Here is a 13,854-nt window from a genome sequence, read left to right on the forward strand (position 1 = left end):
ATAGTTTTAGAGGGTGAAAATCTTATCAGAAATATGAGATTATATATATATTTTTTAATATCTGAAAATCTTATCTGACATGGGACACGTGGCACAATTTTAGAGGGTGAAAATCTTATCTGAAATATGAGATTATAATTTTTTTTTAAATATTTGAAAATCTTATCTAACATGGGACACGTGGCACAATTTTAGAGGGTGAAAATCTTATCTGAAATATGATATTATAATTTTTTTTATAATGAATATCCGAAAATTTTATCTGGAATAAGACACGTAGCGGCCGAGATTCCCATCCGAAAATCTTTTCTAAAACATAATGGACACGAGACAACCAAAAATCTTATCCGAAAATTTAATTACAAAACATTATCAAAATTAATGGTTTAAAGTATAAAAAAATATGAAATAAAGTACAATGAATAGTATTTGCCTTAGACTTGTCCTAGACTTAGCCCTCATGGGTGGAACCACAAATGGCAAGGCTGACACTATTCACATGAATAGTGGCAGCCCTTACTTGCCCTTGCCCTAGACTTAGCCCTTATGGGTGGAGATGCTCTTAGGCACATTTTATTCGTGCTCTTATCTTTTAAAGCTTGATTCCTTTATCTACATTAATTATACACTGATTTGTGCCACCTTCTGATATATACTTTTGTAATTATCCCTCATTGCCTAAATTAGATTTGAGGCTGGAGCAACAGCAATTGGGTTAGGAGCAGCTACTGATTAGCTATCAGGATTTGGTATGCAAACAATACATGATTATGAGGTAAGTTAAATTCTTCTACCTTTTGAATTTCTTGTTCTATATATCTGGTTTATACTGTTTTGTTGCAGGGCTTTTCTTTTGGTTAATTGTAGTAATTGAAAGAGAAACTATTACAGTGCAAAAGATAACTGTATTGCATTGACAAGGCTAGTAACATTTAAGACTCCAAAATGCAGAAAGGTGAATCGCGTAATTGTATGCAATTGTATGCAAAAGATACAAAGCAAATCACGTTGACGCCAGAAAGGCATTTGACAGGGCTAGTAACGTTTAAGACTTCATTGATATTTGACATCCATGTGAGTTGAGTACAATAGACTGCAGTCGTGTATGTGGTCTTACATAAAGATCTGCTGAGTTCAATACCGTCCGTTTAGGTTCACTACTATTCAATTCACATAGACAGGACAAGTAAATGAAGTAAAAAAAATAAAAATTACATGTTCAGTTAAATATTTCATGATTATTGATGGAAGCAATTGACAAAAGAATTGGATTATTGATCTGTTGTAAACAGTTGGATTCCATTCCAAGTACTTCATCTAACGAAATCTATACCAAGATTGTGCTTTTCTTTTTGAAGCCAAGATCACATGTTTATGTAGTACTTAACTTGATTGCAATTTTATTTTTTATTTTTACAGATATTTCTTGCAAAATATCTATACAAGAGATTTCGTCGGTCCCTGATATTCGCATTTATTATACAGCCCCCTCAGAACACATCTTCTGCGCTGCTCTGTGTTCTTTCAACGTCGAAAATATACACCCTACATATCTGGCAACTTTTCTTGACCAACAGGTATGGAAGGAACATAAATGAGATTTAATAAAATAGCTTATAGTGAGTTATGTGATCCCAGCAAGAAATGGCTATCCAATCAGATTACCATTATGCGCAACCCCTTCATCGGCATTTAGGAGTGAGTGCAAGTGCACGGGCAAGTCTTCACTCATGCAACACTGTCGAGGATATTGATGACTTTATCCAGGCCCTCAATGACACAGTCAGCTTCTTTAATTCTTTCAAGTAGGGGCTTGACCTCTTCCCATCCTTGCCAGCCTTCTGCAAGTTTTGTATAAACTTTTCTACGGACACACACTGTAAGCTTATATGATCTGAGTATAGTTTGTGCAATAATCTGTTAAGACTCAAGAGGCATCCTTATTTTCAATTCAATAGTTTGTCTCACTTGCCTTCGAAAAGTTGCTTTGACTATCTGGTCTCATGAAACTAGTTTTAGTGTCTCGCTTAAACTTTATCCTTAAATCTATCAAAAAATCTGTTAAATTACTTCCCAAAGACAAAATTTATTGCTTCCCCAATGACCAAGGCATTTGAATCTGCATGGTGTGGTAAAGCCAAGGAAAGAGGAGCATACAAGTCAAGAATTTCTTTGAAGTACTCACAAATCCATGACAAGTAACATATTAAACTGAGACTCCAGAAGCCATGTAGCAGAAGCTTCTGTATAGAGCCACTTCTATAATGATAGCAACCGTGGAACAAAACCAAGCCTGTTATAGAACCATGGGAGGACTTGGTTTATGGCATGAAGGAGATGCTTTCAGGAAAGTAAAAGAACCCTTGCATTTGGTGCCAGCTGCCCATTCCATGCCTGCTTTAAACAGTATGAACAACAATACAATGAGCTACAGCTTCCTAGACCTGCAAACATAAATGAAATTCAGTTGAGTGAGAATAGCAAATAACCTCCTCAATGTCAAAGCTACATTGTGACATATTTCATTTAACTGCTCTGAGAAAGAAAGGGTTCTTTCCTGTTCTCAGCTTGATTCTTTCTCACCTTGTCTTGTGATACTACTCTGCACTCGGATTCTTCTCGGAGCACCTCCCATGTGTTCAGTGAAGACGTGAGCGGAGGCTAGTTGTAGGATAGATATCCTAGTTGAAGAAGACTATTGATCTGAGGAATATCTGTAGTTTGTCTTGATAGAGGAAGTACTACCATCTCCAAAAGACTGCTTCTGAGAAAAGACATCTTTACTTCGTCTGTACTCATTGCATTCAGAGAAGGGTAGAGAGTTCTGATAACATTTCAACCAATTTCATTTGCTGGTCTTTCTTTATAATTTTGGGGATGCTGGAACACATTTCCTTTCTTTTTCTGGGTTACACACACATCAAAGAGACGTAACCCTTGCCGTCTGTGACAGACTAGTAACTACGAACAAGTTTCCAAAGCCTAGACAACTGTGAGTGTTTTACTCAACACAGTTGAATTATTTGTAGGAGAATATCACTGTCTACAATAACGTGAGTTGGAGAAACATTCTTCCAAGGACTCTTGTGGTTTATAAGTCCCCTTTGATATTCTCCTATAAATAAAATGTTGTGTTTCTCTCCAATAGCTAATACAGAAAATCTTTCCATGGAGTACTTCAGTGTCAGCGTCACTGTGGCTCCACTTGAGGAAGCAAAATATCTACGGGGATAACTTAGGCATCGAAGGGTCTTTGGCCAATACCCCCCTAAAAAAATCTCCATCCTTTTGTTGACTATTGTTTTCCTACAAACACACTACCTAACTTAGGCATTGAAGGGTCTTTGGCCAACACTCCCGTAAAGAAATCTCCATCCTTTTGTTGACTATTGTTTTCCTACAAACACTCGGCCTAACTTAGGCATCGAAGGGTCTAATCTCCATCCATTTGTCGACTATTGTTGACTATCTACAAACACTTGGCCTAACTTAGGCATCGAAGGGTCTATCTCCATCCATTTATCGACTATTGTTGACTATTGTTGACTACAAACACTCGGCCTAACTTAGGCATCGAGGGTCTATCTCCATCCATTTATCGACTATTGTTGACTATTGTTGACTACAAACACTCGGCCTAACTTAGGCATCGAAGGGTCTAATCTCCATCCATTTGTCGACAATTGTTGACTATTGTTGACTATCTACAAACACTCGGCCTAACTTAGGCATCGAAGGGTCTATCTCCATCCATTTATCGACTATTGTTGACTATTGTTGACTACAAACACTCGGCCTAACTTAGGCATCGAAGGGTCTGTCTCCATCCATTTATCGACTATTGTTGACTATCTGGGCCTAACTTCGGCATCAAATGGTCTAATCTCCATCCATTTGTTGACTATTGTTGACTATTGTATTGTCTTTTACTCCGTATTGTTTTGCAGGGTGTGGTCTTTTACTCCTTGTTCTTTGGGAACGAAAATCCCTCCCACACCCGTCATAAACCCTTTCCAATGATTTTGGTATTTTGTAGTCATTGAAAAGAGTTTATGATGTATCTGTTATTCAAGAACTTTGTGGGAAAAGAGTCGCAGATTGCGACTCATTGCATCCAATATAGTTATTGGCATGCAGAAAATCTCCCTCTAGCTCAAATTGACGAAAGAACGATTCCAGATTTTCTTCTGCTTGAGAATAAACCTGGATTAAGAATCATAACAAGCAAGTGTTAAGTTTCCGTGTTCTTCTTGTGCTCCATATAAAGAATTATGTATATGAAAGTTTCAAAGAGCATGTGGATTCTCACCTCTGAAATCCTAGTTTGATTCTCGAAATTAGAGGCGGTATTGCTAACTGGTTTACTGTCATAGCTAACTGGTTTACTGTCATAGTTGGTCGGAATACTATTCTTGTTTGGAAGAGAAGAATCATTATCCCCAATTGGAGATGGCCAGCTACTGCATTCATCAGTAGGAGGAATGGGTGAATCCAGCTCTTCTCCTAGCTGAGCGCATAACTGCCATTGCCAGATTAAGGATCACAAACAAGCAAGTGATAAGTTTTGATATACTTCTTGTGCTCCATATCAACAAGTTCACATCAGAAAATGTTCAAAAAGTCTCACCTTTTGAAGCATATTAGATGAAACACAGCCACCAGGTTCACCAGCATCAGGATTGCAAATGCCAAGAACATGTTCTAGCTCCTTGTAGGTCAGAAAATCTTCTGGGTGTGGAATCATATGATTGATAGCAGCAGCTTGGTTATTAGAATTAGAGCCAATGTAATCACCAGTAACAGGAACATTTCCCAGCTGAGGTAGCTGGTGTTGGTGAGGCCGCTCAGGAGGAGAAGGTGAATCCAGATACTCTCCTCCCTTAGCACATAGCTGCCAGATTAAGAATCACAAACAAGCAAGCAAGCATTAAGTTATTGATATATTTCGTGTGCTCCACATTTCCAATTTTACATCAGAAATCTTCAAAAAGCAGATTAATTCTCACCTCTTGAATTATATCATCAAAATCAGATGAAACTAAGCCATTAGGTTCACCATCGTTCTGATTGCCACTTCCAAGGAGAACATGTTCTAGCTCTTTGTATGTCAGATGTTCCTCCGGAATCAGATGAATTCCAGCAGCTTGATCAAGCTCAGAATTAGAGGCCATGCAGCCAGCAATACCAGGATCAGCTGATTCAACACAGATTGAAACATCCTGCTGCTTCTTATTATCAGACTCATTGTCAGTTGACTTATTCTTCATGCGGCAGAGAACAAAGCCACTCAGCTGATTGGGATTAGAACCTGGGTCAGTTGGAGTGAGATAATACTCCTGCCTGACCCAGCCGGTGTTCCTGGACTTAGACACACGACCTTCATGGAAGGTCAAGGTCCTCTTTTTGCAAGTGACCGATTTGGGGAGTTGTCGAGACTTGACTTGTCGTGGCTTGCCTGTGATTTTCCAGAAGCCCTTCCCTGTGGCCCTATTGCAGCGAGTACTGTTGGCATATTTGTAATCAGGTCGGCTGAAGGAGAACCAGGCCCTAGGTTGATATGGAGAGTCTGGGAACATGAGCTCTGCAAAATGCAAGCAAGTCTTGAAGTAATGAACAACAAAACAAAAGATTTCACAACAGCATAAATTATTGAACAAAATTGTAAATTGGAAATGAGAAAAACAGGATAATTGATCAAGATTATGTATAAACAAACATCATATATACCTTGGAAATGTGAAAATGGGCAGTGAAGAGAAATTGAGACAGATTAATGGATTACCAGCTAAATCCCAAGGCTCGTACTTGTAGACATCGATTTCAGGGATGGATTGGGAGGTCTTGCCCTGCATCATCCTCTTCAAGAAGCGACAAAAAAGTTGGATAGATTCATTATCAGGTAAATCCCAAGGCTTGTCAACGATTTCATCAGGCATGGCTTGGGAGTCCTGGCCCTCCACCTTATTCTTCAAAAGGTTCACCATTTCCTCCTCAGAGGGATGGAATCTGAACTTGGGCAGCAAATCAAGCACTGATTCTTCTGTTGTGCTCATATTTCTGCTCATCCCTCCTTCAACTGTTTTGGAAAATTGGAATATAAGATGATCAAATGCTTTTCCTTCAGAGAAGAAGCAGCAGAGAGCAGTGAAAGTTGTATTTACAAACAAACTCACTCACCAATCATAAGCCACACTGCTTTTTTTGACTTGTGTTTGATCACAAAGATTCCCAAGTCTTCTGATAAAAAAGAGATTCCCAAGTCTTGATGAACATACATGGCATTGGCTTGAGTCATACTCATACGTGTGGATCCCACCCACTTCCTATCATGCCTTGCTTTTTTGTTTTCTTTTGTTATTTTGAGGAACTGCCCCTCTCGTAAGTTTCTTTCCTTCAAGGGGAGTGTATTCAGTTAGGATTATAAAGCGTTTAAAAAGATTTTGTCTAAGTATCAGATTTCATAAAACATGATGGAATTTTTAGAATTCGTATAGAACTTGATAGACTTTCAGAAAACTTTTGTATAATTTTTTAATAAACTTTCTTAAGATTTGTATATTCTAGACTTCTGTAATTTCTTTAACATATTTTTAAAAAAACAAATGCTAAGAGCCAACTAATTAGCCATGAATAGCCAACTGGTAATCTCGATAATATTAACAGCCACATAATTAGTCATGAAAGCCACAACCTTGGAAAAAAAAAATCACAAAATTATCATACTATTATTTACAAACAACAAAACAATCGAACCTCAATAGATGTTCTGATAGTAGCATTGCTGTCAATGCTTATTTTATATGGTAGCATTGATAGTAGCGTGCATGAATTGAAATTTAAAAAAAAAAAAAGATGGAAAGTATACAAAGTAAAATTATTTTATATAGTAGCATTGTTGTCAATGTATCTAATGGTGATCCAATTTTAAGAGATGTTCTGATACTTGATTTGTACCAACATGAAATAAAATTTTAAACAACATAAAATAAAAAGCAAAATTCATAACATCTATTCCAACATGCCTATCTTCCACTCTAAAAATTCTTGCATCAGTATCATCACCCAATCCTAATGAGTTTCTTCCAATAGCAGTTGCATTCCCAATTACAATTTGCAGATTCTTATAGTCCTCATAAGTTTTTGCTTGAATACTTGTATCTTTTGGGTGGGACTATAACAAAAATAATAAAATAATAATAATTTAACATAATTATGTATTCAAGTTACCAAACATAATTATTTAAAGAAAATTTAATTACCTAACCTTAAAGTAGTCTTTCCAAACTTTTTCAGGAGCGGTGAATTTCTTTGTTGTTGGATCCCACCCAAACCCAGAGCTGTGACGGAGAAGCTGTGAATATTTTTGGTATTCTCTTTTAAAGTACTTCAACCGACTCTAGTATTGAGAATAGGTTTTGTGACTCCTAAGTTTTTCATTAATCTTGGGGAGTATTTTGGTTTCTACAGTTGCCTTGCTTAGCATTCCATTAGCATCACGTCATCCACGGGTTGCAGCATCAACCACGAGTTGCAACAACATTCTATTCTCTTCCACACTCCAAGCATTGTAATCTTTTTTGCTCTTCCCTTTTCCATTTACTGGTAATGTATTTTCAAATTCCATTTAAGTGGTGCAACTATGAATTTATCATGTCAATCACAAATATAGCATAAAAAATATACAAAACTACAAACGTTGATCCCAAAAAATGCACATCAGCAACCATAGATCCTAACAAGGACATCTTATGTTGAATACAAACATGAATGATATAGAACAAATGGTTGACTGGATTGAAGAAGAATTGGAGTGAAGAATGGAAAAAGGGCGCAGTAGGAATTTACAGATCTGGCGTCTGAGCTTTGATTGGGATATATGATACCTTTTTGAAAAGCGATGATGCCACGGGTCAAACTCACTGCTTTGCTGTGACATATGATGGATTTTGGGCTTTTGAGGTCGTTTAGGCTTCTAAAACATCATTTAAAAGTTGTAGTTAATTTTCGGCCATTTGTTTTTGTTTTTTTTGTTTTTTTTGTTTTTTTTTTTGTTACTGTTTATCTCTACTTGTCTCTTTTTTTTTCGATTATAGAAAGGTTTTCAGTTACTATATTTCTATTTCCTATCCTATCCAGTGATTCAATGAACAATTCTTATAAAGTGGTATATAGATATTTTAGAAGGAAAACAAGTATAAACCCTAGTAACAAGCATAAACCCTAGTAACAAAGCATAAACCCTAACCCAATAGGGAGCATACCTTCACAGATAGAGGAAGGAGGCTGTTCATCTTTTGTTGCAGAGAGAAAAGCTAAGGAGAGAGAAAAACATCTGATGAAATACTTTTGGGGGAGGTTGGATTTGTTATGGTCTTTGTTATTTATAGCTCTCACCTTAAAACCTACAAAAATTTATCACTTAATGAAATCCTTCCAAATATATGACCTTTTGAATACACCTAGATTTGATTCAACTTTTTTATAACACAACATGCACATCTCCCGAGACTTATAAAAGGTGCACAAATCCCAAAATGGAAGGAACTGGAGCTTTCGACATACTTAGCCATTATTCTGTCTAGATTACTACTCACTCCATACTTACTTAAGCATCAGAGAGCCTTCGGTCGGTACCACACCGGTGCCTTAGGCCTTACAGATCGCTCTCATTTTGCAGATCGATCACTCTGCCAAGGTCCGGAGCATACCGAAGGTACATACATCACTAAGTTGGGCCTAAAGATGCCGAACGATTTTTGAGCGTCAACAACTGCATTTTGAAGGTCGTAAACCTATCAACGACCTACTTACCTTCAGTCTGAAACATCCCACCCTTAAACACCAAAGATTGCATCCTTGTTAATATTGTTTCGATTATCATATCCTTGTGAATGTTGTTTATTTCCAACATTTCAATATTGAATGAATGTTGTGTATTATTTATTATTTCCCCTCTTTATTTTCAAAACTCATGTCAGGTTCATTTTTACACATGATTTATCATGTTATTCACCCATTATTTTGAGTTAGTTCTTGACATTTTATAGCTTTTCACTTCCTTTTTGTGTTTTCATAGACTTTACCTTGGTTAGAATGAAAATAAGCTAAAAATGCAATATTGGTTATAAATTCTGTTTTTGTTCATTTTTGTAGGTCAACTTCTTGGCCTTGGATCAACATGCTCCGTTGCACGGATGAGGTGACGATCTTCATGAAACTTGTTCCAATGGATGTTGACTACAACATATCCGAGTTTGAGCTCCATTGAACAAGTATAGCCTATCCAACTGATCCAGCATGTTACCACAGCTCTAGAGATATGTCTTGGGCCAGTTTTTACCTCCATGATGTCATCTTGATTGTTCTTGTTACCATTTGGTAACAAGAAATTACTTTGATGGAGTGCAATTTTCTGAGACAAAGAGCAGACAAAAACCAAAAATCCCATCATGACATAAAAAAAAAAGAAGAAGAATGAGTTTAATATTCATGGGTGAGTTGGAAAGGAGGAGAGAGAGGGGGAGCATAGAGAAGGCATCAACCACATTTGAACGGATTATTCAATTTTGCAGAGATTGGAGGAGATTTTGGAGCTAGAGAGCTAGAGGGGGAAGACAAGGGTAGCCAAGCAAGAAGGAGAAGAAGATTTCCACCATTGAAGACCTTGAGCTTCCATCACTTTCACAAAATCTGTAAACTCTTTCTAGTTTTATTTCGAATTTGTGTTTGAAATAAGTAGAGGAACTAAACTGCATAGCTAGGGCTTAGGTTGAAGCCCTAAACATGAATACTCTATTATTTTGATGTTTGAGTGTATGAATTTCTAGATATTGTTGATGAATTCTCATTCACCAAAATAATATATCCTTGATGTATGTTTTTCTTTGATTGATCAAGTTTGAAAAGCATGCTTCTTGAGGTTGTTGGGATTATATGTACCATCATGTCTTCCTAAGCAACAAATGGATGAAGTAAGAATCATCCATGTGAATTGGTTTCTTGAATGCCTAATGTAAACATTATACTATTAGGGTCCTTGTGATGTTCATAGTCTCTTTCAACTTAATGGGTTTTTATTGTAATTAAATCGAAGTACTAAGCACACCTAGATTGATTATAGGGAAGGCACAAGTATTGTAGCACTAGCCCTACACTTTACTTATATTAGAGAGAATCAATGCACCTTAAGCCACTAGACCCGGTCTTAATTGCAAACAGCTTCATCAACACATTTAGAGTTCATCACTTGAGTGTCTATCAACATGGGTAGGATTGTTTAGGGTGGATTCCGAACCCCTAGTGTTTGTTACATATCAATTTCACATTTTGATTTCATCTCACTCTTGTTAAAATTAGAGTTCGGTTACATTCAAGCATTAGAATTAGGTTACTTGAATCAAATCAAACCCCCCTCCCCTCCCCCCCAAATAGTGTGTGTGTGTTTGAAATGTTATATGTTTTCTTCACTGAATTTTACTTATTTTTGTATTCTTCCTTTTTCTGTGCTGAATCCAACCATATAAAGAACGTGAAATTTGGACAAACGGTTATAGGTCAAAATCTAGACAGAGGTCGAAACTGAAAAACAGAGAAACGAATCTGCCTAAAAACAACCGGTTGCCACAGTTCATATCACCTGCCGCTTTTCATTTTTCATTTTAGTCCATGTTAAATTCTTCCTTTTTTCTGTGCTGAATCCAACCATATAAAGAACGTGAAATTTGGACAAACGGTTGGAAAGTTATAGTTCAAAAACTGGACAGAGGTCGAACGTGAAATTTGTGTTTATCTTTGGTTTCTTGTTTGTTTGTTTCTTTTTTTTTACCTTTCTTTACTCATTTTTAGTTTCCAATTTGGTTTGTGCTTTTGTGTTGTGTTAAATAAGTATTCTTTACATACCCAAATTAAAACTTGTAGTAAGCCGATAGTTCCTCGTGGGATCGACCCATACTTACAAAATCTATACCTCAATAGATTCGTGCACTTGCGGGTATTTTTAATTGGATGATTGCATATTAATTTGTGTCAATTAAAAACACAACAACTCACAATGTCTAAATCTCTCAGCAGTTGGCAGGCACTTTGTCTGTGGCAAGTGTTTTTCTCCTCTTTTCTTCCTCGCCCGAATACATACTGGTTTTGGGCATTTCAATGTCATGGCTGCTAATGTAGAAAAGATGAACAAATGAATCAGCATCTCGAAATAGAAATAGCGCTCAAAGGCCAAAAGTTTTCTATTTCTGGTTTGAGTCTAATTTGATATGTTTTAATTTAACTGTCTATTGGATTTGGATAACTTGTTTTAATAGTATTGTAGGATGAATTCGGATCCTCTACTTGGTTTAGGATAGCCATAACAATATACGAAGAAAAAAAATATTTGTTCGAACTCATTTGAATTGTACTGTTTGTTACCATAAAGCCAACCTCAAATTGTTGTAAATGAATATGCTTTGCAACTAGATTTTCACCTCCCTATCTCAAATATTTATTTAGTTACAAATAACTTTTTTTGTTTTTAAATGCAAACAAGGTAAAGTGATCTAAATAATCACCTAATTTTCTGTGACCCGTGTAGGTGGTTTTTCGTTCCAACAGCTCCATATGGGCATGAACTACTGTGAAGAGAGTGGATGATGTCACCCTTTTGCCTGAGTTTAAGAATCAAACTCCAAAGCACTCCGAAAGCACTCTAAAGCACTCCGAAATCTCATGAATCCTTAAGGAGTTTCTCTCACCAAGAGGATTAGAAATGACTAAAGAGAGCATAAAAGGCACTACGGGACAATCTTATTGCTGCCTCAACCATGCACTCAGCGTCGTCGGTAGTAGCTCCTTTGGTGAGGACAAGGTCACACCACTTATGGCACTAGTTCTCCAGTTCTCATTGCCTAAGGTTCAAAGCATGAACTACAGCTTTTACTTCATCAAAGTGGGATGACATCCCCATGTTATGGATGACCAGTGCCCCAAAAATGGCTCACACTAAATTCCTCAACAAGTTAAGTAGGAATTCCATGCAAAACCCTAACCCTCAATTTGGATGAGGAAAAATAACTCAGAATTTTGTTAAAAGTGGGGAATTTAAATGGAGAAATTGATAATTCCCTTGTTTGGCAACTTAAGTGCAAAATTTATTACTTGACGCGTAGAAAAAAAGGTGGAAATTTGGACATCAAATTCTTGAATTTAATTTCCACCAAAATATGTGTAATTTCACAATTTCTATAGAGCGGGAATTAATTTTTTCCCAACACCAAAACTCACAATAGAACTCAGCTACAAAAATTATCTTCTGCCAATCTCAAGGCTACAACCAGAGAAGGAAGGAGAAGGAGTTCTTCTTGAGTTACATGCTGTTGATGCGAAAAAGTGGTTTGACACGTGATTCGCCCAACTTAGTGATATTGTGTCTTCGGAAGGGAGTTAGCCTTCAGAAGATCAAGTTCCTGCAAAAAGGGAACGTTCGGTAAGACCTTGGGGTACCGGTGCGGTACCGGCCGAAGGCTCTCCGATGCTTAAATAAGTATGGATTTAGTAAAGTTTAGACTACAGATCAAGCGGTAGCGTACCGTTGGTTTTCTCTGTCTCCCTTCTTTGGGAATAGGGGTCTCCTTATATAGGCCTGGGGAGGCGCGCATTATGTTCATATTTCCGATGTGGGACTGTAGGAGCTGGTCGTGAGCATGACACGTGTCCTAGGTCAAAAGTGTCAGGAAGTGTAGGATTCGGTAGGGGATCTGCCGAAGGGCCTCTGATGTCAAGTTGTCGTTTCCGTCCACGTGTCAGGTGGTCATTGGTCGTTAATATACGGTATAAACAGTAGTCCCCCAAGTTCTCTTCCGAAGGTTCTTCGGAAGGGAATTTGGTTCCATCCTGAGGGTTCATAGATGCCATGCCGTTCGGCAAGTTTGTTTGTGGAAGGTTCCCCTGAGATCTGTGAAGGGTCGCCGATGCTGAGAGGGGTGTAAGGCAGGGAGGCTTCGTTTCCCGTGCCTGGCGCGTGGAGACGCTTCGCCTTCTGCACCCGGCGTGCAGAGACGCTTCGTCTTCTGTACCAGGCGTGCAGCTGACATCACCATCCACCGGGCGACACGTGGCCAGCGAAGCGACGTCTGACGGCTGTAATTATGAGCCGTTTGGTTTCCCCAGGCGTACCGTTGCAGCCCTCTCCCTATAAATAGAGATCGTTCCGGACATAGAGCTCACTTTGCATTTGAGAGTGACGCGAGAGCTCTGCGTAGGCGATTTCAGAAGATTGTGAACGGTAACCAAGGCGATTTTCGAAGGTGTTATCGGCAATTAAGGCGATTACCGAAGCGTCTGAACGGCAATCGAGGCGATTCTCAAGCAGTTTACCAGCAACCAAGCTCCCAACAACACCCAAGGTAAGATACCGTTCGGTACTCCCAACTCTTTTTATTTGATGGTATCTCCTTATGGCGTAGGCTTGCCGATCGTAACATAGGATTTCTTTCTGTAGTCTAGTGGACTGTAGGTAGTGGCTTAGAAATCGGTAGGGTAGTTCATTACAGAACCTTAGCCACCCTTTTTCCTTTTTCTTGTAGATGTCTTCTAGCGAGTCCTCCTTCGGCAGTGAGCCCAACGCATTTGATGAAGAGTTATCATCGGGCTGGGACACATCTAGTTTGGCCGTGAGCTTTGATGCCGAGGGGCAAGAGGACACCGATGTTCGAAATATCGGTGAGGAGGTGAACTCCGTTCCTGCTCATGGCGTCGGCAAGGGGCTGATGACGGGGCAGCCGCTTCCGCTAGCCGCAGTCTTCAAAGATGGTACCCGATTTGGTACCCCCGATCCCCTGCCGGAGGCTTCTACCTCTGGTCGTGATGAGA

The 13,854-nt window shown here is 38.4% G+C and overlaps 1 protein-coding gene across 2 annotated transcripts; it reads right to left on the reverse strand.

The window, feature by feature from the left end:
• Positions 1 to 2,066: 2,066 nt before the first annotated feature.
• Positions 2,067 to 6,313, reverse strand: LOC117612561. Of its 2 annotated transcripts, none has more exons than XM_034341248.1 (7): positions 6,178 to 6,313; positions 5,783 to 6,076; positions 5,007 to 5,581; positions 4,628 to 4,891; positions 4,310 to 4,519; positions 2,584 to 4,203; positions 2,067 to 2,444 (listed from the first exon to the last, which is right to left on the reverse strand). In XM_034341248.1, the coding sequence occupies exons 1-6, from the start codon at positions 6,299 to 6,301 to the stop codon at positions 4,069 to 4,071; spliced, it is 1,602 nt and encodes a 533-aa protein (XP_034197139.1). In that variant the 5' UTR covers positions 6,302 to 6,313; the 3' UTR covers positions 2,067 to 2,444; positions 2,584 to 4,068. The 2 variants fall into 2 exon arrangements, with proteins under 2 accessions (XP_034197139.1, XP_034197140.1); XM_034341249.1 differs by having other exon boundaries at positions 2,067 to 2,394; positions 2,490 to 4,203.
• Between the last annotated feature and the right edge of the window lie 7,541 nt (positions 6,314 to 13,854).

Source organism: Prunus dulcis, unplaced genomic scaffold, assembly GCF_902201215.1.
Source record: "Prunus dulcis unplaced genomic scaffold, ALMONDv2, whole genome shotgun sequence".
Classification (NCBI taxonomy): Eukaryota; Viridiplantae; Streptophyta; class Magnoliopsida; order Rosales; family Rosaceae; genus Prunus; species Prunus dulcis.